Below are 25,042 nucleotides of genomic sequence, written 5' to 3'. Positions count from 1 at the left end.
ATATACAGCACAGAGAAAAAGGTTGTGTATGTTTTCCTGTATATCACAGCATAACCAATATGAAAGTTAGCTGAAGCTTAGTCCTTTTTTTATAAAGCAAGTTTCCAGGAATGTACACCTTCAGTTTACTTCCTCCCTTTCCAAAATGGATGACCATAGGCTTGGGAGTCTGTCATAGCTGCTGCTTTTGCGATCTATTCTTGCTTTCCTTTCACCTTCTCAATAAAGGGGTGCCTTTGCAGCAAGCCAGCTTCCCAATTGATTCACACTCTCTTCTAGGCATTTGATAGGTGCCATACTGCTAGGAGACAGTGTCCTAAAGTGACTACGGCTACAGCCCTATTCCTTCCCAACAAGGAGAAAGCTCCATTATACGCACTGGGACTTACTTCTGAGTATACATGTACAGATATATGAAAGAAGGTTTTATACTTCACTATTTGAATTAAAAGGAGCATATAGTATTATTTAGGATTAACTAGATCATAAATTATTAAACTGCTTATCCCTAGGGCCCACTAAGATGGCTGACAATGACTGAGGCCCAGCAGTCACAAAATGGTGGTGCAGGGGCAGAACAAGTTGCAAAATGGTGGCATGGCAGAGTTTGGCACAAGGAGCTGGCAATAACTTGCATGGTTTTCTACTGGTATCGAATCAATCTTTGCAAATGGCTATTTTTTACCTCAGCATTTTCCTTGCAGCAAGGAATGCACTACGTCAGATTTCCTTGTGCTAAATACAGGCACTTTTTCTGGTGGCATTGGGAAAGCTGATCCGGCTTTCAGTGAGGAAAGCTTTTGCTTTTATATTTACATATTTCCACCCAGTCTCTTAAAAATATTTTATGCATCTCTTGTGGTTTCTTCTCCCATTTTCTCTTCCATGGCCATGTACATACACTTTCTTGTCCTGTTTCTTCTGATATCACCCACTTTTCCATTTCTGGTTTGTTATATATTAGCTTTTTATCTCACTTTCTAACTTCCTTCAACATCTCCTCAGTTCCTCTTCCCTTAACAGAGGGAGACATTTCCCTCCTCTCCCCTGCCAACTTCTCTGTCTCCCCGATCCCGTTATCTCAGAATGTAAGGAATTATGGGTGCTGACATGATATGTTGAACACATTTAGTGAAGGATTTTGTTTTAAAACAAGCTTCTGTATCATGTATTTGTACATTAACAGATATTTTAGGCTATATATTTTCTGGTGGGAGTGTTTTCCTGCAGGAAGGGGAGCTGACAGGAAAAAAATAAAATGCACCTTTAAGGACAATCAAAGACGAAGGAGGAGAATGTTTGGAGGGGCTTTTGACCTTGCAGCAGAGGGTGGGATGGGGGGAAATGGTTGTGGGGAAAACATCTATGTTGAAAGAGTAGTAACTCCAGCCAGAGAATATCATCTTGGCTGTGAGTTCTGCAAGCCCTGCTCCCTGCCTTCTTCCTTCGTCCTGGGACTGACTCCTGGTACAAATGATGAGGGTGCTGAACAGACTCTGGGTGGGGGCATTGCTTAGGGATTTTTGCTGAGGGGTGTTATTGATGCTGTTATTGGTATTAATTTGTGTAGCTTCATTTTGTAGCTTTATTATGATGTATGTGGAAATTGTTCAGTTTGGTTGTGTACTTTTTGATGTTTTAATTATCCCCTATGACTACTTTTGCTGTATTTTGAATTGTGCATTTCTTTTCATGGCGTAAGCCACATGAAGCATGGCTATAGCTGGAAAGGTGCATGCAAATAAAATGATGTATGTCTGTTTACTGCTTGGAGACCTATGCTCTATTATACACACTGGGACTTACTTCTAAGTATATATATATATATATATATATATATATATATATGCTTTCGTAGATTTTCACGGGTACAGGAATGCAGGTTTTGGTGTCCTCGGGTATCTTCCCGTGTAAAAGATGGGGTGTCTAGGCGACGTTTCGACGAGGTCTCACTCGTCATCTTCAGGCTGGTGCTTTCGGCTTCTTGTTACTGGAACAGAGCAGGATCTCAGTGTTTGAGTTCCTATAAATACTGTTGAGGAGGTGTGGCCTCCTATGTTCTGGGCAGAGAGGAAGTTCCCAGGCTAGTGTGCCTTTTCTTCTTTTGTTCCTTAATTGCTTGAGGGATATCTTGAGTGATTTCTTGAGTGATATCCTGAGTACCACTTAGGTGGGTCATTAGGTGTGGATTAGTTGCTAAAGCCTTTGTGTCTTGACCTCTTGAACTTTGTGAAGAGTTTTTCTGAGAAGATGGGTGTACTACATTTAGTTGTGCTCTGGCTTGGCTTCGTGTATAGGGGCGAGCTGTGGTTTTGTGGCCTGTGCCAGCCAGATCTGTGTAGGGATTGCAGGGGGGTGCAGCATCCGGAGGTGCCACCATGGTTTGGCTACTGGAACTTTTACACGGGAAGATACCCGAGGACACCAAAACCTGCATATATATATATATATATATATATATTTGCTTTCGTAGATTTTCACGGGTACAGGAATGCAGGTTTTGGTGTCCTCGGGTGTCTTCCCGTGTAAAAGATGGGGTGTCTAGGCGACGTTTCGACGAGGTCTCACTCGTCATCTTCAGGCTGGTGCTTTCGGCTTCTTGTTACTGGAACAGAGCAGGATCTCAGTGTTTGAGTTCCTATAAATACTGTTGAGGAGGTGTGTTGTATAGCCTCCAATGTTCTGGGCAGAGAGGAAGTTCCCAGGCTAGTGTGCCTTTTCTTCTTTTGTTCCTTAATTACTTGAGGGATATCTTGAGTGATTTCTTGAGTGATATCCTGAGTACCACTTAGGTGGGTCATTAGGTGTGGATTAGTTGCTAAGGCCTTTGTGTCTTGACCTCTTGAACTTTGTGAAGAGTTTTTCTGAGAAGATGGCTGTACTGAAATTAGTTGTGCTCTGGCTTGGCTTCGTGTATAGGGGCGAGCTGTGGTTTTGTGGCCTGTGCCAGCCAGATCTGTGTAGGGATTGCAGGGGGGTGCAGCATCCGGAGGTGCCACCATGGTTTGGCTACTGGATGGTGTCTGTAATTTATCTGTGGAGAGGGTCTGGGTTTGGATCTGGTGTGGTTGATTGGTGATGGCGTTCTGTGTGCCTCTGGCTCTGGTGTCAGTTTTTGTGGGGAGGGCTAATTTCCAGATGTCTGGCAAGCGGGATGTGTCGTCACGCTTGTTCATGTTGTGAGGGTGTTTCTCTATCTCGATGGCTTCCATGAAAATAATCATGGACACAGAACGCCATCACCTAATGACCCACCTAAGTGGTACTCAGGATATCACTCAAGAAATCACTCAAGATATCCCTCAAGTAATTAAGGAACAAAAGAAGAAAAGGCACACTAGCCTGGGAACTTCCTCTCTGCCCAGAACATTGGAGGCTATACAACACACCTCCTCAACAGTATTTATAGGAACTCAAACACTGAGATCCTGCTCTGTTCCAGTAACAAGAAGCCGAAAGCACCAGCCTGAAGATGACGAATGAGACCTCGTCGAAACGTCGCCTAGACACCCCATCTTTTACACGGGAAGACACCCGAGGACACCAAAACCTGCATATATATATATATATATATATATATATATATATATATATATACAGGATTGTGCTGTAATGTTACAGGAAATACAACTGACTGTATTACTACATTATAAATCCACCCTTCCTACAAGGATGATGAATGGGTGACAATATTTACAGAAGCAATATATAAACTGTGCTGATCTCTGTAAACAAAAAACAAAAATACATATGTAATAAATACACTACATAATTTATCTCAGTAATCCTCAAATTCTGTAGCACAGAACATCTTTAGTACATATAACTGATAACTCTATGTCCACTTTGGCAAAACAAAAAACAAAAATACCACAAACCCAAGGACAGGGAACCTGCAGTTCTTCCAGATGTTTCAGGACTACAACTCATATCATCCCTGCTCATTGGCCATGATGGCTGTGGCAGGTGAGCGTTGAAGTTCATCAGCACTTTGAGGGCCACAGGTCCGCCATTCCTACTTTAAATTGTTAAAGTAAGAACTTGGCTGTAGAAGGATTCCCACTACCCCCACCCCCCATAGAAAGGTTTAGGGAGATTGCTGGATTTTGATCGTAATAAATTTGTGCAGCCTTTGCAGTTAGAATATCAAAGTGAAGTGAAGCACTGCTGTCAAGCACACAACTTCTCATTGGCAGGCTGCAGTGTGTGTATTGATTCAGTCCACCTAACTCCATGCTTTTAAGATACTGACACACTTCATCATGAACAGTATTTTAAAAACTATAAGGATGCAACTTCAGAAGTGTGCATTCATATATTGTTCACGCGCGCACACATATATCTATATTATACATATATGTTATTATCATGCTATTATTACAGAATCAGAAGCAAACTTTGGTTATTTGATGGTATGTTGAAGTATAATGTATACAGAGTAGGAATTCAAATAAACACAACGTGCAAACTTTTAAAAATATATGAATGAAGCTTTTATACTTCACTATTTGGATTAAAAGGAGCAGATAGTATTATTTAGGATTAACTAGATCATAAATTATTAAACTGTTTGCTCCCAGGGCCGACTAAGATGGCTGAAAATGACTGAGGCCCAGCAGTCACAAAATGGTGGTGCAGGGGCAGAAGAAGTTACAAAATGGTGGCAAGGCGGAGTTTGGCACAAGGAGCTGGCAATAACTAGCATGGTTTTATACTGGTATCGAATCAATCTTTCGAAATGGCTATTTTTTACCTCAGCATTTTCCTTGCAGCAAGGAATCCACTATGTCAGTTTTCTTCGTGCTAAATACTGGCACTTTTTCTGGTGGCATTGGGAAAGCTGATCCAGCTTTAAGTGGGGAATGCTTTTGCTTTTATATTTTCGTATTTCCACCCAATCTCTCAAAAGTATTTTACGCATCTCTTGTGGTTTTTTCTCCCATTTTCTCTTCCATGGCCATGTACATTCACTTTTTGATCCTGTTTCTTCTGATATCCCCCCTTTTCCATTCCCAGTTTGTTGTTGATTATGTTATAAATTAGCCTTTTACCTCACTTTCTAACTTCCTTCAACATCTCCTCAGTTCCTTTTCCCTTAGCAGAGGGAGACATTTTCCTCCTCTCCCCTGCCAACTTCTCTGTCTCCCCGATCCCGTTATCTCAGCATGCAAGGAGTTTTGGGTGCTGGCATGGGTATATTGAACACATTTAATGAAGGATTTCATTTAAAGACAACCTTTTGTACAGGGTGGATAAAAATCAATGATTTCAATTTTAAAAGATCAGATTTTTGATTTAAATAGGATTTTTTAAAATTTAAATAGGATTTTAAAAATAAAATGCTTTTGGAGGAAAAATCTTTCTAAATATATTTTTCTGTTTAAGTTACAGTATAGTCCAAAGGCTATACTGGAAATAAGGATTTGTTTTAAGTTTTTCATGTGTGCTAAAACTCAGTCTAAGTTTATTTGTTTTTTTTTTAGTTCAACCACATCAGTTAACAAACATGGATACATATGCTATAATATTATTGCTTTAGTTAAATAAATTGTTTAAATTGTTATTAAGGAAATGATTATTTTTCTCCTTCCAATAAAGTACAAATATAAAGTTAACTTATTAAACCTCACAATAATTTCATAATTATCTATGTATTTCTAATAGTATAACTCCATGATTATTTTTTATATAAGTGTAAAAACTACTCTGAAAATTTATTATTCCAGAAATGAAACCTTCATCTGGTTGTAAATATTAAGATTAAACCAGCAAGAATGAGTCTTTCTGTACAAAAAGTGTGATGTAAATCAAGTCTTACTGACTAGTAATTTAAATCAAATCCATCCTGCTTCTGTATCTTGTATTTGTACATTAACAGATATTTTAGGCTATATATTTTCTGGTGGGAGTGTTTTCCTGCAGGAGGGGACCTGACAGGAAAAAAATAAAAGGCACCTTTAAGGACAATCAAAGATGAGGGAGAAGAATGTTTGGAGGGGGTTTTGACCATTGCAGCAGAGGGATGGGAGGGAAATGGTTGGGAAGAAAGCATCCATGTTGAAAGAGTAGTAATTCCGGCTGGAGAATAAGGGATTACGTTTACTGCTGGAATATCATCTTGGCTGTGAGTCGTGGAAGGCCTGCTCCCTGCCTTCTTCCTCCCTCCCTTCCTTTTTCTTTAATAAACATTTTTATTCGATTTTCCAATACAAATTTATTTTTAAAAAATTCATATATACTGCTGGAATATCATCTTGGCTGTGAGTCGTGGAAGGCCTGCTCCCTGCCTTCTTCCTCCCTCCCTTCCTTTTTCTTTAATAAACATTTTTATTCGATTTTCCAATACAAATTTATTTTTAAAAAATTCATATACATATTCATATACAGAGATTCCCCCAAATCTCAGGACTAACCCCCCCAACCCCTCCCTGGATCCCCATTTTAAACATCTTAAACTGCATCTTCTTCCAGACTCTATTATATCAATCAATATTTCCCATGGTAATTTTTACACTACAAGTGAAATCAAAATCCTGCCAATGTTTCCATCTGCTTACAGTGGTTTTTATGTAAACATTTTTATTTGATCTCCCTGCCTTCTTCCAACTGTCCGGGGGGGGGGGGGCTGACTGATGATGAGGCTGCTGAACAGACTCTGGGTGGGGGCATTGTTAGCTGCCCTGAGCCCAACTTCAGCTGGGGAGGGCGGGATATAAATAAAAGTTTATTTATAATTATTGTTGCTTAGGGGTTTTTGCTGAGGGGGTGTTATTGTTGCTGTTATTGATATTAATTTGTGTAGTTTTATTTTGTACCTTTATTATGATTTATGTGGAAATTGTTTGGTTTGGTTTGGTTGTGTACTTTTTGATGTTTTATTTATCCCTTATGACTACTTTTGCTGTATTTTGAATTGTGCATTTCTTTTCATGGTGTAAGCCACCTGGAGCATGGCTATTAACCGTGGAAAGGTGGCATGCAAGTAAAATGATGTACGTATGTCTGTTTACACTGGCGACTCACAGAAATCCTCTCAAGGTCAAGTTTTAATTAAATGGTAATTCTGTATCTTGGCTTTATCAGCACGGGTGTGTGTGTCGTATGGTATAATGCTTCTTCATTTTTATTTTTTTAATCGGTTCACATAGAAAATTGCCATGTCAGGAAGAAGACTAGGTTTTAACAACTGTATTTCCCTGGCACCTGCTTTTCTGTTTACAGGGATTTCCATTATTACTGAGGAGCACTCAGACATCTGAACCCCCACCTGAAATAGTACTGCTCAGATACAGTTTTATTGAGAATGGGGCTTAAGTGGCCTTGCAAATCTGTCAACATTGACTATGAACTGTTGGAAACATAGTGAGGAAAGAAAGGAGCTCCAAGCTGAGAAAAGGCAACAAAAGGGTTGAAGGCTGCATTCTTCTAGAGTTGGTTTTAAAACAAACATGATGCCAAGGAGCTGAGTCTTAATTCATTAGCATCATTTAGTGAACATTAGCGTAGCTGTCGTTATATAAGGCCAGGGCTTTACAAGTCTTGGTGAAATGTTGTTGTATAAGCTAAAGATCTGCTGGTGTCACTATACTAGCTCAGGACAGCCTCTAGTAGTGGCACAGAGACTAGCTGCACATGCAGTTCTCTCCCATATATATGACTAGCAAAGCCTAAGAAAACATCCAAGACAGCGCAAAACAATACGGAGATCATTAACATTATATTTATTTATATTCCAGCTTCATACAAACTGGATAGAAGCATAAACATAGTACATTTCTACCATTTTCAACAAAAATATATAACCAATATGTACAATTATTGTATTAAAAATACAAAAGGGATACAGACTCCACCAATGTCTTTCTAAAAGACATACAGGTACAAGTAGTATCAAAAGTATGAGGAAATCACCAGTTAGTTGTACATTCTGCACTTGACATCACAGAGTGAACTGAGATTAGCAGTCCTATGGTCTACAATTACTTAATGCCTATATAACATTTGTGCAACTTGTGATACAGCTAGGTTTGTTCTGTCTTGCTATATGCACATGTGGTCCATACCCTATATAATGAAACTGGCAAATGCATATTACATGTAAAATTACAAATGTATAATTGACAATGTGATATATGAGCAAATAAGACGAAAGCCATGAATACAGGAGAAAGAGAATAATTAAATAAAGCACTGACATAATTCAATACAGTGAAAAAACACTGCAATTTGATCTTTAGAAGTTGAAGTTATTTACGTTTATCTACTGATCAATATGATCAGCTGAGTTCAATTGAAAAAAAAATCCAAGACCAGCAGTTCCTCACATCTGAGTACTGCTCAGATTGGCAGCCTTCACTTTTCCGGAGTCTGTGCAAAACCAACATACAAAACAGAAAGTAGGGGGTGTCATTTCATTTCAGTCACTCAAGGATTAATAGCAGCTGTGAGCATGTGATTGCTACCCGATTGGCCTTCTCTATACATGCAGTGTTCCATAAAAGTAATCCACAGTTGTGAATATTTTTGCACTGCTAAGGCTGGTAGATCTTCAGAGATTGCTCCTCTTTATAAAAAGGTTGTATCACTTCCTAATGCAAAGCCAATAAAAAGAGCCTATTACACCACTATTAAGGGTTGGCATTAGTTGCAGGGTCCTGCATTGCCTTAACTGTAGTATTATCCTCATAATTTGTGTGTGACAACTGTTAGTGTATTACAAGGATGATAAAAAGGAAAAAATATTTGAAGTAAAAGATGGAATTGCTATTTGTCAAAGTGCGACAAATGTTTTTATTCACCATTCTGTATTCCTCAAGGCACAGGAAAGGGATGCAAAATGGATTTGCATCTATTAAAATGCAAGACTAATTGCCCTGCATCATTATAGATGCAAATTAGCAATACCAGCAATTCCAAAACTGATCAACTGTGCTCCAAGTGTGGAACACTAAAAATGAAGGTTGAAGGTCAATGAAAGGCTGAATCCTCCCTATAGACCACCTTTACTTAGATACACTATAGCTTTTTAAAAACCGCTTCTTAAAAAGTACAAAATAATACTGAAATTATGCAGGTGTAACTCCCCCCCCCCCAATACAACATTTAGAGTAGCAACAAAGGCATTGTAAACAAGCAAACAAGCACTGTGTACTTGAAGGAATTCAACATGTTTCTCTTAGTAGGGTAAAGGCCAAATGTAGCTTGTCAACTAGTTGATTTCATTATCCCAACGAGGTGAAGTGCACAGATTGTGATCAGCGGCAGGGCATGACCCGGTGGTGGTGCCTGGGGCGGGTGGGAGCGTGCCGCACAATGGGAAAAGGGCACGCCGTAGGGTGGGGTATGCCATCAGAATGACTGCGTCCTTCTCAGCCGTCCTTCCTTGGATCTTAATCACAATCAGAGGCGTAGAGTGAGGGGTGCTGGGGGGGCGTCGCCCCAGGTGCAATCTTGTGAGGGGGGTGCTGGGTGCCAGAGCTGCTGCATCCTTCTCAGCTGGAGGGCAATAACTTCACAGTATTTCACATGCAAGGGAGAGATGTGACAGCTTCATGCGCCACCCCACACTGCTTTTGTGGGGATTGTGGGACCGGTAGGGTGCTCAAGCCACTGCGTCCCCCTCAGCCACCCTTTGGCTGGAGGGTGCCCAGAAGAGATGTGGCAGCTTGGGTACCCTGCAAAAGCAGTGAGAGGCCGCTAAAGCAGTGTGGAGCCGGCGCATGGAGCCGCCACATCTCTCCCTTGCATGTGAAATACTGTGAAGAAATTGTCCTGGCACTTTTCAAACTGTGTTGCTTGAAATGCACAGTGCGGCATTTTCCCCAGCTACCGCTATTGCCATCTTCCACATCACAGTATCATTTATATTACAGCTGTATGAGAGGACTAAAAAATTCTAAATAGGCCAAGGCTTTACAACCGAAAGACGGTATCTCTTCTCCATCATTGAACCAGCCAGAAATACATGTCAGCATTTTTCTTAGTTGGGAATCAAAAACGTGTACTTCCAACATCTACACATCACAATGAATAACTGACTGTACTTCCCCAATGCCTGGAAGCATTTAAAACCTTCCTCAGATCTTAATCACAATTACAGGCGTAGGTTGGGGTGTGCTGGGGGTGGACATCGTGCCGGGTGTAGTCTTGGGAGGGGGGCACAGGGTGCCAGAGCTACTGAATCCTTCACAGTTGGAGAGACACAGCAGCTCCATGTGCCAGCCCCACACTGCTTTTGAGGGCAGCGCAGGACCTGCAGGGTGCCCAAGCCACCGCATCTCTTCTGGGTGCCCTTTAGCTGAAGGGTGCTGAGGGGAACACTGAGGGTCCCACGTTGCCTGCAAAAGCAGCGCAGGGCCAGCGCAGAAAGCCGCCGCACCCCTCTGGCTGAGAAGGAAGCAGCAGCCCTCTGTGCCCCCCCCCCAGCAGCCCCCACCCCACTATACCTCTGAATGTGATTAAGGTCTGAGGAAGGTTTTAAATAATGTTTCCAGACATTTGAGAAGTACAGTCAGTTATTCATTGTGATGCGTAGATGTTGGAAGTTAGAATGCTACTGTGATGTGGCAGACAGCAACAGTGGTAGCTGGAAAACCGCTGCAATGTGCATTTCAAGCAACACAGTTTGAAAAGAGCCAGGGCAATTTCTTCACAGTATTTCACATGCAAGGGAAGAAGAGTGCGGGAGGAAGGGGGAGAAGCCCCATGCTGCTTTAAGGCAGGGAAGGAGGCAAACTGGTCCACCATCCTTTAGAGTTCCAAGGCTCCTATACTAGGGGCGTCGTCTTGTGCTCTCCTTTAAGTTGGCTCACGCAGGATCCAGAAAGCCCCAGTTCTTAGACGGCAGAGACTTGCTCATCTTCTGCAAACACAACAGGATAGGAGGTAAATACATCTCAAGGTATTTAGAACTAAAATAGCCAATGTATTTATATGTTAGGTTTGTTCACTTGTAACACTAAACCGATAGTGTAGCATGCACATTCACTCTCCATGCCCTTTCCTGTGCAGCCAGAATCAGGACTTTGGAAAAGAAGGTAAATACTAGCCATGAATTCTCGCTAGTTGGTACATAGGAATCAGATATTAGAGTTTAACTAACCAAATTATGTTCTGAAACAAGCCAGCTTCATAACCTACAGTTTAAAAGTTGGTCTGTTTAGAACAGGGCTGGCAAACCTGTGGCACACTGACTAATCTTGACCCACAAGGCCTTTTCGCACGCCCACTTGTCCATCAGCTAGTATCACTGAGTGAAATCAGCTGCTTATTACAAGGGCAAAGTACCTCCCTCTGTTATCTGTTTCAGCAGCATGTTCACCTGGTGAGCAGAGAGTTATAGGGTCTGGCTGGTAACAGGCATACTCAGCCAAAGCCCTGCAGTACACTTTAAACCACTGGTTGGGTTGTTTGCAAAAGGGCTTTCAAATATCCCTTGATGGTGCTTTGAAGTCCCAAAAGTGCAGGCTTCAAAGCACAATGCTACCTGATACCCCTATGACATCAGGTGATTGACATGTGGACAGCACTACTCACATGTCAAATTACAACCTCCAGAGGTGGGGAGATAAGGATTTGGTTTACCAGTCCGAAAAATGTCCCTAACCCACTTTAGAAACTAACCAGAGTCTGTTTTAAGCTCCAATCTCTAGCTGATAAGTCAGGTTTCTTTAACACTGGAAGTAAATACTAGCAAAAGCCTTCTCAGGCAGTCCAGCAGAAGCTGAAGGGGTGAAGCAAGAGCCTTTGTTTGAGTCTGTGTACATAGTGCTAAACCACAATTTTACTTTTGCATGTGAACCAGCTCACTGTGTTTACATCTCTCTCAAGTAAATACAGAACCTTATGTTTCTTTCAGCATGGCTCTTCCATTTACCCTTTAGATTAAAATACCATTTGGCTGCTTTGCCATCTCCACTTTAATTTTACCAAATCAGACTGTTTTTAACATTCAACTCAGTAAAGTTCTAATGTTTACACCTTTGCTACAAACATTACATGGCCCTACACTTGACTCAATATTAAGCTAAAATCCTGAGAGCATTGATGTGCTGCAGAGGAAGTGCAAACTTTCCAGCTTTTTAGTCTACAAAGTATTTGAAGACCTCTTGGATTTTATACCAAAAGAAGAATTCTGCCCATGGAAAATCCTCCCTCTCAGAACCAAGATATACACCACATAAAAACAATCAATAAATGATTGGATGAGCTGCCAGCACTTCCGTCATATGAACAAGAAACAAAGTCAGAAACACTTCTGAGCTCAGAGCTGGATAAAAGTACACGCCCTCTCTTGCACCTGCATAAACTGTTCTGGATGCAAAAGCACTTATGGAAACGAACCCTTAACTTATTATTTTCAAAATGTTATAAGATGTTTACCATCCTCCTCTGTGGAAAACCCTTGAGACTGATAGTGAACCAGATGTGGGTCTGACTCATTTGGTTTGTGCCACTGAGGTTTGCCCACAGGCCTGCTAGATGGAGGACCCTGTGGTTGCTGCTGTGAAGCTGAAGTCCCAGGGGCTTCACTTGACCGTGCCACCATCCTAGACCTCTGAAGTGCCACGTTGTAATCCGGAGGTTTTCGGGCTGGGTGTGAAACTCCTTCAGCAAAGTCAGCAATAGGTATTCCTACATAACCAGGCGGGGTTGGTGGTGGTTCACGATAGCGGCCCTCTTTTCGAGCTGCAGTAAAATAGTGCATCATCAGCAATGATAATCATTTACATATATTTGTTACAACTACTATCTATGCCTGTACTTAGTTCTATTATGTCATAATCCTGGTAGCTCTGATGTGCTTCCAAGGGAGTTGAACACCTTGGCATTAAAAACAACCACAGTATGGACATGAGGCAGCCCAAAAGTAAAGGCATTTACATTTCACTGAATCCAAATGGGAGTTGAGCACATTCTTAAAGCTTTCCCATTCAAATCAATGGAATCTAAAAGTGCTTAATTCTGGCACATCCATACCAAATACCTATACACCTACATATTAATTTTATATATATTATGCAATTAAAAACATAGACATAAGCAAAGCTACAAAGAAAAAGAACAAGTGAAATAGAAGATAACTAATACAAAACCTGAGCCAATTATAGAAAGCAGCTTGTGATAACACTTAAATTATGTATATAGGGCATGGTGACATCTTGAAAAAGAATCTCAAACTTAGATTTGTAAAGAACAGTTGATAAAAAGACACTGTGAAGCATAGACAATATATGACTGTGCTTTCATCTTCTAGCAAAAAAAGAGAAATAGCACTAACCCACTTTGCATATTGAAGTATATACAGTTCTCTCACTTGAGGTGATATTCTGACAAGATTCATGTTTTGCCTAATTCTCTCAGCATAGTTAAATAAAAATAAAAAGTATTTATAGCTCAAATAATAAAGCACATATATTGTGCTCAGGTTCGGAGTGCTGTACTCCTTCCCTACGCATCATTAATAAAATGCCTATATTGTCTTTCCAAGAAGAAGTTATCCAAGATGGTTCACAAAACAACAGAAAGAATAAATACATGAATTAGCTGTAATAAGTGAGAAGGAATCTTAAAATCCAGGAAGTAAAATATTTAAGATAAGCCAAAGAAATGTGCTCCCTATTATGTTGACTGGGGGGGCAAGGCAAAAATACTCTCACTTGCCAAAATGGAGGATGGTGAGAAATCTCTCTGTCTGCATCTGCATGCATACATGTATGTGTAAAAATTCAGTTTATTACTGAATCATTTTGGTTTGTGCATATAGCTGATGAGTGCTCGAAACGTCAGAGAGAAAGAATAGTGTGAAGTCAAGGGATTACCCATGAAGAATATATCCCAGGGACCGCCAGTCTGTTTAGCCAGTGTCAGGGGGACAGTTCCCCTTTCCCATATATCTGTTGAAGGTTGTGGGGTTCCCCTTGTCACTCTACACACCAGAATCTGTGACATATACAAACTGGCAGAAAAAAGTGTGCTGTCAGGAAAGAAACATAGGAAACAGCCTGCATTTCCTAAGGCAGGTTATTTGCCCATCCAGTTCAGTTTTATTGCTAACTGGTAGCAGCTCTCCAGGGTTTCAGACAGGAATCTTTTGTCAGCCAGAAGATGCCGACAACTGAACCTGGACCTTTTGCGTGCAATGCAGTGCTCCACTCCAGATCTACAGCCCTTTCCCATTTATATCCTGAAATGCTATAGCAAGATTTATTCAAATCCTTTCATCTCCTGCTCACTAACACCAGCATCTTCACCTTTTTATATCCCTAGACAAGTTTAAATCCGCATTAGTGATTAAGGCATAGAAGAAAATTGTGCTAAACAACAAATTGCAGTTGTTCCTGATGGAGGTATAGGGCAGAGCACACTAGGGCTATATTATTGACATACACAGAGAGAGAAAACTGTACCCCCATATTATAAGACATTGGCCTAAGCATATTAACAAACTAGAAAGGAAAAGAAAACCAGAGTTTATGTTAATGACTAAAATGTGGGCAGTTCTGAGGCAAGATAAAAAAAAAATTAACTAAAAATAACAATGGATCTGCAGGAGGAAGCATCACTTCAGCACAAAAGGCTTTACTGAAAAAGCAAAACACAAGTTAAGACTATGAGCTGGCTATATGTTTTGCTTAAAAAAAGATTAAGAAAAAAAATTTGTAAAATAAATTCATATTTATAGCAAATATGTAGGATACTTTGTGGTAGACAAAGGTAAACTTACCAATAAGACCCTTTGTATTACTTGTTGACACAGCTATATGAGCTGGCATGGGAACTGGCTTTGAATCCTCTGCTGTCATAGATGTTATGCTACTGGTTTCAGCTTCAATTGACACATCCTTCCCACCCCTCCGTTTTATGGTACCTGTATCACCTTCAGAGTCCTCTCCCCAGTAGCCTGTGGAGGATGCCCAGCTTGCTCTGGACTGTGCTTGATCAAGGCCCTCCCTACCTTGACTCTGCCTGCCATACTTTGTGCCATGATCGGAGAACATCATCGGGTCCATGTGGCTGCCTGAGGCCCACAGTCCTGCCCCATCGCCTGAACTATCGAAATGAGCATGTCCAAAAGGAAGAATCTCCCAACTTCGCTGGTGCTGTATTGTCTGTATGTTGTCATGGGAACCACTTGAACAAGAAGTCCAGCTACCACGGCCACTATCCGCTGCATCAAGTGATGCTCGATCTCCCTGATCCTGTGACAGCTCCTCAGTGCTAGGAGAAGAAAGCATGGTTGCCCCAGCATACAAGCCTCTGTTCTCTGACAGTGGTGGGTAGTAGCTAGAAGAACACAGGAACAAAATAATTAATAGGCATAAAGCAACAATGTTGCCACTAGCAATTAGAATATCAAACCACAGTAACAATTTGCAGAAAGCATTTTGTTCAATTTGTAGTACAGATCAGTTAACTCTAAAGACGTCTGTGCTCAAATTCACATGCTTCAATAGCTGCCAAATATACGTCTAATGAAATTATTGTGATACTTGTGCACCAACTGAACACTAGATCAGAAGTGTCATTGGGTGTTTTTCAAATATTTTTCAAATTGTGAATCTAGTAAGAGTATTAGGAGCATGCATTTTCCCCATTCTTCCCCTATTATCGCTTGGAGATGCAGATATATCATCTAATACTTATCAAAATAATTGGGGAAAAGATTTAGGACATTAGTCACTAAACACTGTCTGGAATTGGATATGACAAAATGTCCCTCAACAAAAAATCAGTGCACATTTAAATGAATCTTTTTACAAGTTCATTTTTCTTTGGTGCTTAGAGGTCTCTTGGTATCTTAAATGGTGAATTCAGCCCTTTAATATTTAGTGAAAGAATTTGCATTGTATTCTATCTGTGGTAGTTTAAAAACAACTTTTCCCAAATATTGATTCCTTAATTTTGAGAATTATATAAATGTAGTCCCCAGCACTAACATTTTCTAGATTTCCAATTTAACATACTAATTTGCACTGTCACCTCCTCTCTCCTTTTCCCTTATTGACAATAATTTACTTTTCTTTGTTCTTCTTGATGCAGTGCTTCTCGAGTCCCACTTGCTGATTCAAGTTGTATTTATTATCTTCATTATTCTGTTTTTATATTTGATAAGTTTAAGTGTTTGTCCTTTCCAGTATCTGAACTAAATATTCCTTCCATCTGTTATTATCTTTGATTAGCTAATGTTTTAACCACAGTTTCTTATTCAACAAGATAAGTAGTTTAAATGAGGTCCCCCATTGATATTTTGTTAATTTTTGCCTAAGCAGTAGTGTGCGAAACTTGAATTCCATGATTTTACTTGAAATATCTGGATGCATATCAGCTAGGATTTTAAACAGATTTCCAATTAAAATAAATTTCCCGCCTGTCCTGCAAGTTGCAGCTTCTTTTAAACTAATAAATGTAACCAAGATGTCTCTCAAGCATTCACTAAACACCAACTCAAAAATGAGGGACCATTCTATTTTTAGATCCTATTCTAAAAGACACCTCAGTCCAAGCTGATCAAAGTTTGTCCAAATGTACATAATTACACAAGCATTCTTTTAAGAAGACTACTAGGTTTCCCCTCTCCATTCCTTCTGGGAGATCCCTACATTTAAAAATAAATAACAGGATATTTTGGAAAGATTGGGCCAAGAAAGCATTATGCATTATGGGACACAGGTTTGCAGTGTTTTGCTTTTCCTTTAAAGGCAGAGTCACTCAAGTGATGCCTTGTAACAGAATACATGTTCCTAAAATCTGCTCATGAAAGAAAAAGCATCTACAGCTCTAGAGTAGGCTTTTAATAAATGTATTTACACTGACATGTACTACCTACCCTATGCTGTACTGATCTGGTTCAATTATGGCTCTTCGGTCAATCCTGCCCACTCCAAGGTTAGTCTCCACAATGCTGACGGAGTGCCTCTGCCTCCTGTCATCATGTAGTGATACCGGCATGGAGTCAAATGAAGAATTGCTGACAATGCTGGATCTGGAAGAAATTTCACTGTGACCAGAGTCTGAAAAGTTATCCACGGTACCACTGGGAGCCAGAGTATAACCTGTACAGGGAAGAGTGATTATAACCATTTTCATCATAAACTTTTCAGCATTTGTATAAATATTCAAATTATGCAGCCCCTGTACCAAAATTACTTTTTAAATTGTTGTTGTTTTAAATCTGAGAACAAATAATTTATAAGGGGGTGTTTATAGTATCATCTTATTTTTAAGATAGAGAATCTGGGGGGAGAAAACATTAACAGATGATAATTTAAAGATTAAAAAAAAATTTACTTGCAGTTTCAATATCTAACTAACATGATTCAAATGGGTTCTACACTGTATGCCTTTACCATCCATTGGGATAGAATTTGAATAGAGAAAACCAACCGCATCCCTGGACAAAGCCCACAACAATCCAATTATAGGAATCTAATTTTGCTTAAAGTGAAATAAATTTGGGGGGTGGGGCGTGCTGCCACACATATGAACAATAGTAAACATGCTTGGTTCCACAGCCAGGATTGATGCATATGGGAAACATAAATGTGGTCTCATTTGTAGAGGAAGCTTCATCATAATTCCAAAAAGAAAATACTTTGCATGAAGATTTTTATTCCACACAAATTGTCTTCATCGTGATACCCTTATACATTTCTACCCATTCTTGATACTGTGGGAGGCTGCACACATGAATGGATTCAGCAAATAGGGGTGAACAACTCATATTCAACAACATTATGGTTCTTGGCACTTGGATATGTGGATGGTTAGGCTACTTTATCTCCTTCCCCAACTGCACCTGAGAAGGCAGGAACATAGGAAGCTGGTTGTGCTGAGTTAGGCTGCGGGTTCATTTAGCTCAGTATGCCTGCACTCAGCATTGACTTGTACTCAGTATTGACTTGCATCAGGATTTCTGACAGAAAATGTTCTGGCTTGTATACTTAGAATGTGACAACTTTGTGCTTTTAGGAAATGTCTGCCCATGCTAAACCACAACTGACTACATATTTGGCATCTTAACTAGGTTTAAACAGTTATCACTAGCAATTGCAAGAGAGAACTTGTGAGAGGTGAGTAATATTTAGACCCTGGCATACTTTTCCTTGGAGAGCTCTGTGGCGAGGTGGGAGGAGAAGATAACTGTGAAGACGCATTTGAAATTGTGTCTTCTGCTTGTTTCTTATGACGATCCAAGCTTCCCTCTTCAGAGAGTGAAAGAATTTTCTTTAAAGCTTGTGGAGAGTTTATGCCTTCAATAAAGAATAAGTAACACATCTGATATAAATGCATGCACTTTTTCTTGCGTATTCAAATGAGGCCATTCCGTGGACCACTGATACTACCATTACTATGATATTTTAGCCCACCCTTCTTTTGCAGATCTGAGGGCAGTGTACATTACACACCCACATTTATTATCACAACCCCCCAGTAAGGTTATGCTGAGGGAATATGCTTAATGGGGATTTAAAGCTAAGTCACTCCAGCCACTACTCCACACCAACGTACAATTTATTCTAAGAAAATTATATGCAATTAATAAAAACAAATTTAAACATAACTATTCAGCCCAAGTAAAATGTGGATTAGACCAATGTTTCTGTTTTACATTCACTTGGAAAATGTGTTTGGTTCTTAGTTTTCAGCCATTCATGGAAAAACATGGACTACAGCTAGTATCCCAGGTTATCCCCTCCCTCAGGCCTGTAACTGAGACAGAAACCTGCAGCTTAAACATGTCTGAAGTGCCATTAAATTTAGAAGGTAAATGGCTACTTCACTGATTCCATGGTGTTATATATATATAAACTCTAGGTCTTCAAAGTAAGTATAAATGAAAAATAGAGTTAAAGAAAATATAGACTCAAAAGACATTGATCACTATATCAGGAACCAGGTTAAAATTGGATAGGTGTAAAAATGTGCAGAGGATGTCATCCACTGGTGCTGTCAAGACTGGGCTTGCATTAGCAGGCCCCAACATAGGAAGAAGAGGAAGATTGGTGGGGACTAGAGTCAGAGGTGGGGAGGAGGGGCTCTCTAGCAACTGTCAACTCCCTTAGTACACTACAGTTCCCAGGATTCTTTGGGGGAGGAATGACTTTTTAAAGTGGGATGATACTGCGTTAAATGCAAACTACAGATGAGACTTTCGTGTGATCTCTAACATTGATTCTGTTACACTTTTAAACTGAATCTTCCATTTCCAAAACACAACAGTAATAACAATGTATTAGAACCTGTGTTTTCCCCACCTTTGTTTGCAGTTGCTCAAGATGCATACCTGTCATTTGTGAAAATACAATCCTGAAACATGGAACTTCCGCTAGTAATTTGAAAACATTGTTTTTTTTAATGCTCTTGAGAATTTAACCATTTTTAATCTAAAATTGTTTTTCTACTGAACAGAACAATCCGCAATACTTACCAAAGGGTGGAAGGTCTTTGACTGGTACTTTCTTACGAGAGGGATAAAGTGATACAGCAGGGACCTGCAGTGCTTGGTTTGCTTTGTGCTGCTGTTGCTGCTGCACTTTCTGCTGGATCCCTGACCTATGTGCGACTGGGGATGTTTCAGGTTTTCCAGACCGTTTTTCCCCTGGAGTCTTGGGTACTTTAAATAAAAAGTAGAATTAAGATTACAGTTAAGACTACCTCAAGAGTACTTGATTTTATATTAAACGGTGTCCGGAAGAATGATCAATGATGGAAAAGAGAAACCTTGAAAAACCTTCTTGAAAAACCTTGGAAATTTTTAGTCCTCATATTCAGCTGTAATATACTACCACAAACTATAGTAAAATGATGCCCTAATCAGCAGTTGGAGAGCCAATTAGGTAATGTATGCCATTTAAGAAACAAGTACCACATATGCCAACTGTAATATTGTCTACAATTTGCAATGGCATGGAATAACTTGTTTTCTAGCGATCAGCTTGATTCGAAACACATACTTCTCTCAATGATGCTGTGGCCAAGCCTAAGCCTGAGGGACAGTTAAGCTGTAGGCTAAATAAAGATAAATTAACAGCTCATTTGCCATGACTGAGGTGCACACCCAACTAAGAAAAATGCTCACATGTATTGCTGGCTGGTTCACATTGTAGAGAGAGTGCCTGAAGGCTCTCTTCATCCATTTCCAGATCCAAATTGGAGAGATACTGCTTGACTTTCCTAGCCATCTGAGCATCTTCATATAGCTTTTTGGCATTGAGGAAGGAGCTGCGGCGGACCCGCTTTTTATGACCACCTGTTTGTGCAACATCAAGGACTGCTGCATTTGTACTGCCTTGACTGAGAGACCTGGGGTGAAGAAAGACAAGATGACATGTAACTTAGCTCATCGCTGCATCCTTCAATGACTTGAAACATGCAAAGGTCTGCATGAATGTCAGTCTATGGTCAAAGCTTACATGCCTCATTCAAGTAAGTCATACAGCTACAATAGGAAAAGGATAAAAATAAAGAACAACAATCAGTTGCAATTGTGAATATGGATTCATTAAAGTCAGCCCCTGAGAATTACTCTGCTCCAAGTATGAAATTCCATGTCATTGGGAAAATGGTTAAACTCTCTCCCAGTAGCCTTGAGTATTACAAGGACAGAAATATTAAGGCAGGCTCATGCAACAAGGTGTCTCAGACCAGTAAACAGTGGTCAAGCCTCCTGAAACTCAAAATCCACTACTCTCAAAATCAGGCAGGAAATGTCCACTTTGTACTTTTCAGGTGCCTCTATTAAAAAACTTAATTCCATCTGCAATGTGCCAAAAAGTCTACTGCATTTTCATTCCCCACTTCCCTCGCCTTAATAGGACTTCATGTTAAATAAAAACGTTCAATTAGTTAATGAGGAAGCATGCAAATTTGGATGTGTTTATGTATGGGAGCTATTTTGCTTCTAATATGTTAACAGCAATAATGAAGGCTGGTTTGTAGAAAGAAAATTTAGTTAGTTGAGCTGTTAAAAATCACAACATTGTAATAAAATTTGTGGATTTGGATGGTTCTATTAACTTGTGTGACGTATAAATTTACTGCTTATTTTTATCTGAACCACCATCACGTAACCCCATTTTGGTATACTGTTCCCATTGAGACTGGTTATATATGTACATATGTTAGGGATAATGCAAGCTGAGAGGCTAATCTGCATAACAGCCAGCCATTGTGCACATTCATCATGACTCATGGAGAATGTGCACCTCAACTGTCCATAAAGATAAACTTGTGCATATTTCCTAGACCGATATGCATACTCTCTAAAACATGCATATCTCAGCATCATTTTTTACATTCTTTGAGCAATATGCACATTCTCCTGTCACTAGGCATACTCTACAAGAGTATGCCCTCTTCCATGCCGCTCAGCTGTTCTGCACAACCAACTGACTCTGGCATCTCTTCTCCACAACCCAGCTGTTTCCCCACTGTTCAGCGATGTTAATGGATACATGGGAGCTGAGTGTATGCAAATGGATGAACTGGGAGCTGAGGGATGTATGTGTGAATTCATTCACACAGACATTCCCAGTGTCTTTATGCAGGATGGAAAGACAGGTAGAAGTAGAGGGTGGGTGGGTGTGGGTGGGTGTGTGGGAGGGAGAGAGAGAGAGAACAAGAACCACCCACACTTTATTCCTCACACCTTACACTCTTATGCATCCAAACACATACATTGTTGTATGTATGTATGTATGTATGTATGTAGTGCTTGCGTGGGAATAATGGTGTCCCCTGTGAATTCTGTGTGAATATTGCCCAAAGAATGTGGGGGGGAAACCTGTCATGATATGCACATTCCTTGAGGTCTGCTAGAGAATATGTATACTTACTGGATAATATACAAAATGTTGTTGAGATATGCTCATTCCGTAAGACCACATAGAAAATTCTTTTGCATGGACAAATTATGTCCACTCAACTCACATTATCCCTAACATATATGAGGCAATTTTATGAATTCTAGATCAAACCAATGAATCTCACTGCACTTCTTTAAAGTTTCACAGCTCTTGGGTTTATAACCTCAAGCAAAAGCAGCACTGGATTAAATCTGATGCAGGTACAGAAGGGTTAACAAAAGGAGGAAAATGCCAGAGCACCAGAAAATTAAGGGAAGCAGGTAGGAAACAATGCAGATTTTCAGAAAAGGAAGTTTGTCTGTATGTGTTCTCTCCAACCACTTACCCCAAACTCCTCCACTTCTTCTTCCTGCAAGTGAGAGCCATGAGTATTGAAGCATGGATTTAAGGAAGAGACAGAGAGATTATAAGCTCAGAAAGAAAGGATCAGACTTCAGGACAAGCAGTACCAGAAAGCCCAGAACAGCCTTCTCTCAATCAGTCAGCATAATACATTAAATAGGTGTCTATAGAGTGCCCATAAGATTAAAGCTCATTTCACATTAAACTGAATTCACCTTGGATTACTTACACCTTTAGCGTAAAATAGTGTTCTAAAATCTGGAGTGAATTTTGTTTCTGTCCTCTTTCTGCTTTTCAGCTTTCACATAATATAATTTCCTTTTAAAACATTTATTCATTCAATATGCATTTCCTATACATTGAACCAAAGGGGATATTTTAACTATCCCAACTAATTCAATGCAAACTCTGCTTATATCTACTTTATCTAAGTAAGAATAAAACTAGTGATTAAATATCTATTATTTCTCTTGTTCTCCATGACCTTTAAACAATGAACGTAACATAAATTACGCAATGACAGGCAAGAGCCATTTCCATCTGTACTGCCTTTTCCTGATGGGGGCATTGATTGGTTGCAACACTTACCCACCCCTGTGAATCAGTTAATTTGCACAACATTATAATTACAGACCAGACAAGAGGGGAAATGTATTACTTGAATATTTCTTAAAACTCAAAACTTGTAAAACAATGGCTTCAGTCTAGCAAGTGTATGCGTCATAATTATTATAATAGTTTTAAGTTATACTATGAGATTTCTGAAGCAGTCTTCAACACTGAACTCTTGAACTGCTTTTCTTGTTAATTGCTTTTTGGGGAAAGGGCTGTAGCTCAGTGGTAGATCATCTGCTTTGCATGCAGAAAGCCCCAGGTTCAATCCTTGGCATTGACAGGCAGGGTTGGGAAGAGAGCCCTGCCTAAAATACTGGACAGCCACTGCTAGTCAGTGTAGGCAGTTCTAAGCTAGATAGACCAATGGTCTGCCTCAGTATAAGGCAGCCTCCTATGTGTTCATATCAGTTTAAAAGGAAACATGGTGATCTTATTTAGAACTCACTATTGGCACAAAAGCCCAGATAACTTGCAGTGCAAGCACAAAATACATATCTAAGATCAAAACAAATCTCATGTATGTTTGTGTTTGAATTCATTTGTGTTAGCAGTATATTTGTAATAGTAGAATATCCTTCATGAATGCACATATGTAGAAATCAAACAAAACCATTGTAAGAAAAAGTGTTGCGTAGAATGGTGAGGAAGAATCAAATTCTGGGTAAAAAGCAGGGTCTACTTGCTATGATTGGGCAACGCTCATTTGTCATGAACTTCAAGAAGCTTGGCGTAAATATCAAGAGGACAACACAGATGAAATGTGTTACTCATCTTGATGAAAAGACAACTGCTTACTTTCAGGCTGATATATAAAGAGAATATCTGATTGCTGTCAAATAACTTGCAGCTAATTAGCTGGAAAAATAAAGACAATTCTATATCTTACCCTTGTTCTCTGAATGCAAGCATTAAACACTAGCCAAGTTTAAAGTATGTATCTGTAACACAAGACAATCTTAGCTCAATGGTTTTTATTTCACACTTCAAATGCATTAGTCTTTGGTCAAAAGAACTCACCTAGTCCTGAACATTAAAGCAGGATCCATGTTAACAGAAGCCATTCGACCCACATGGCGAATCTCTTTTGCGATCATTCGTAATTTCTCAAAATTGACCAAACCTTCCACTTTGGAATCATTCCCTACATTGCCAAAAGAATGATAGGAAATAACTATAGTACTCTGCCATTGGTCAGTGAAAGTAAAAACACACGTGTTGCCATCACCAAAGGGTCAATGCAGAAAAAACACTTGCAACATTTACCTTCATGGAGGAACGTAAGGTCCTTTTTGATTACAGGGAACAATGGAATAATAGGAGGCTGTAGATTTTGGCTATTCAGGACATTGCGATATTTTGCCATGTTCCTAGATGGATCAAATAAATCCTGAAGATCTTGAAACAATTTTTCATATTTGCTTGGAAGTTTTTCCCAAGTAGTTCGTAGTCTTGCAACTGGAGCTAAGTTTAGGCCACTAAAGAATGAATTTTAAAAGATGTTGAGGGTTTTAATCTCTGTGCAAAATGACACCTGCATTTGCAGCATCACAAACATATGTTCCTATATACAATCTTCTGAAGTAAAACTAAATGCATATCATATTTAGCAACTGACAAATGTAGACACTGGTAAACAAAAACACTGCTTTCAGAGATTATGTACCATAAAATTGTAGGTCTTTTCTGAACTGCAATGTTCAAGCAATATTTGTGAGTTGAAGAATCATCAAAAGATTATGGTAGTAGTGGTATGGCTTTCCTGTCTTACCAAAAGTGTTCTCAGATCTATTACAACATTGCTTTCCAAACACTGTTGGAGCAACAGACACTTCTATAAACAAGGACCATTTTTAGTGCAAAGATGTGGCTATGATGATCAGTAAGTGTTTGTTACTGCCAGATGGAAGTATTGTAATGAGTAATACAGTAAAGTCTATTCAGAAACTGCAGCTGTAAAATGCTGTGAGTCATTCCCTTAGTATACTAGCAAAAGAAGCATGTTATTACCAGAGGTTTAGAAGAGACATAACCAGCTCATTTGGATGCACTGGTGATATTGATTATAAAAGCCCTCTGTTGTCCGAGACATAGATATCTGACATTCAGCCTTGCTTTCCATAGTCAGTTGAAATGGTCAACAAAAATGTCTGAATTCAGTGATCCTAACGTTAAATGTTTTAGAGCTGCAAACAAATTTTTACAGAGGCCACCAACTGTCA

At 39.6% G+C, this 25,042-nt stretch overlaps 1 protein-coding gene and 1 long non-coding RNA gene across 9 annotated transcripts in view; both read right to left on the bottom strand.

Annotated features, from left to right (window-relative positions):
* LOC114604365 (uncharacterized) overlaps positions 1 to 6,230 on the bottom strand; it is a 117,893-nt gene extending 111,663 nt beyond the window's left edge. The window contains exon 1 of the long non-coding RNA XR_013394203.1: positions 5,052 to 6,230. This is a non-coding gene — a long non-coding RNA (uncharacterized LOC114604365). The remainder of the gene's footprint in view (positions 1 to 5,051) is intronic.
* Positions 6,231 to 7,704: 1,474 nt separating this feature from the next.
* Positions 7,705 to 25,042, bottom strand: part of RAPGEF2 (Rap guanine nucleotide exchange factor 2) — a 164,672-nt gene continuing 147,334 nt past the window's right edge. For 6 of the 8 annotated variants that reach the window (XM_028743032.2, XM_028743028.2, XM_028743031.2 and 3 more), the window contains 10 exons: positions 24,087 to 24,298; positions 23,841 to 23,964; positions 22,192 to 22,215; positions 20,081 to 20,304; positions 19,430 to 19,615; positions 18,099 to 18,251; positions 16,829 to 17,054; positions 14,726 to 15,285; positions 12,382 to 12,687; positions 7,705 to 10,861 (listed from right to left, as the gene is read on the bottom strand). In XM_028743032.2, the coding sequence (XP_028598865.1) occupies positions 10,836 to 10,861; positions 12,382 to 12,687; positions 14,726 to 15,285; positions 16,829 to 17,054; positions 18,099 to 18,251; positions 19,430 to 19,615; positions 20,081 to 20,304; positions 22,192 to 22,215; positions 23,841 to 23,964; positions 24,087 to 24,298 (2,041 nt within the window). In that variant the 3' untranslated portion in view covers positions 7,705 to 10,835. The remainder of the gene's footprint in view (positions 10,862 to 12,381; positions 12,688 to 14,725; positions 15,286 to 16,828; positions 17,055 to 18,098; positions 18,252 to 19,429; positions 19,616 to 20,080; positions 20,305 to 22,191; positions 22,216 to 23,840; positions 23,965 to 24,086; positions 24,299 to 25,042) is intronic. The other 2 variants (XM_028743033.2, XM_028743030.2) reach the window with 2 other exon arrangements.

The sequence above is a fragment of the Podarcis muralis genome, chromosome 9 (assembly GCF_964188315.1).
Source record: "Podarcis muralis chromosome 9, rPodMur119.hap1.1, whole genome shotgun sequence".
NCBI classification, from domain to species: Eukaryota; Metazoa; Chordata; class Lepidosauria; order Squamata; family Lacertidae; genus Podarcis; species Podarcis muralis.
The sequence above is the reverse complement of the archived record's forward strand: the minus strand, read 5'-3'. Positions and strand labels throughout refer to the sequence as shown.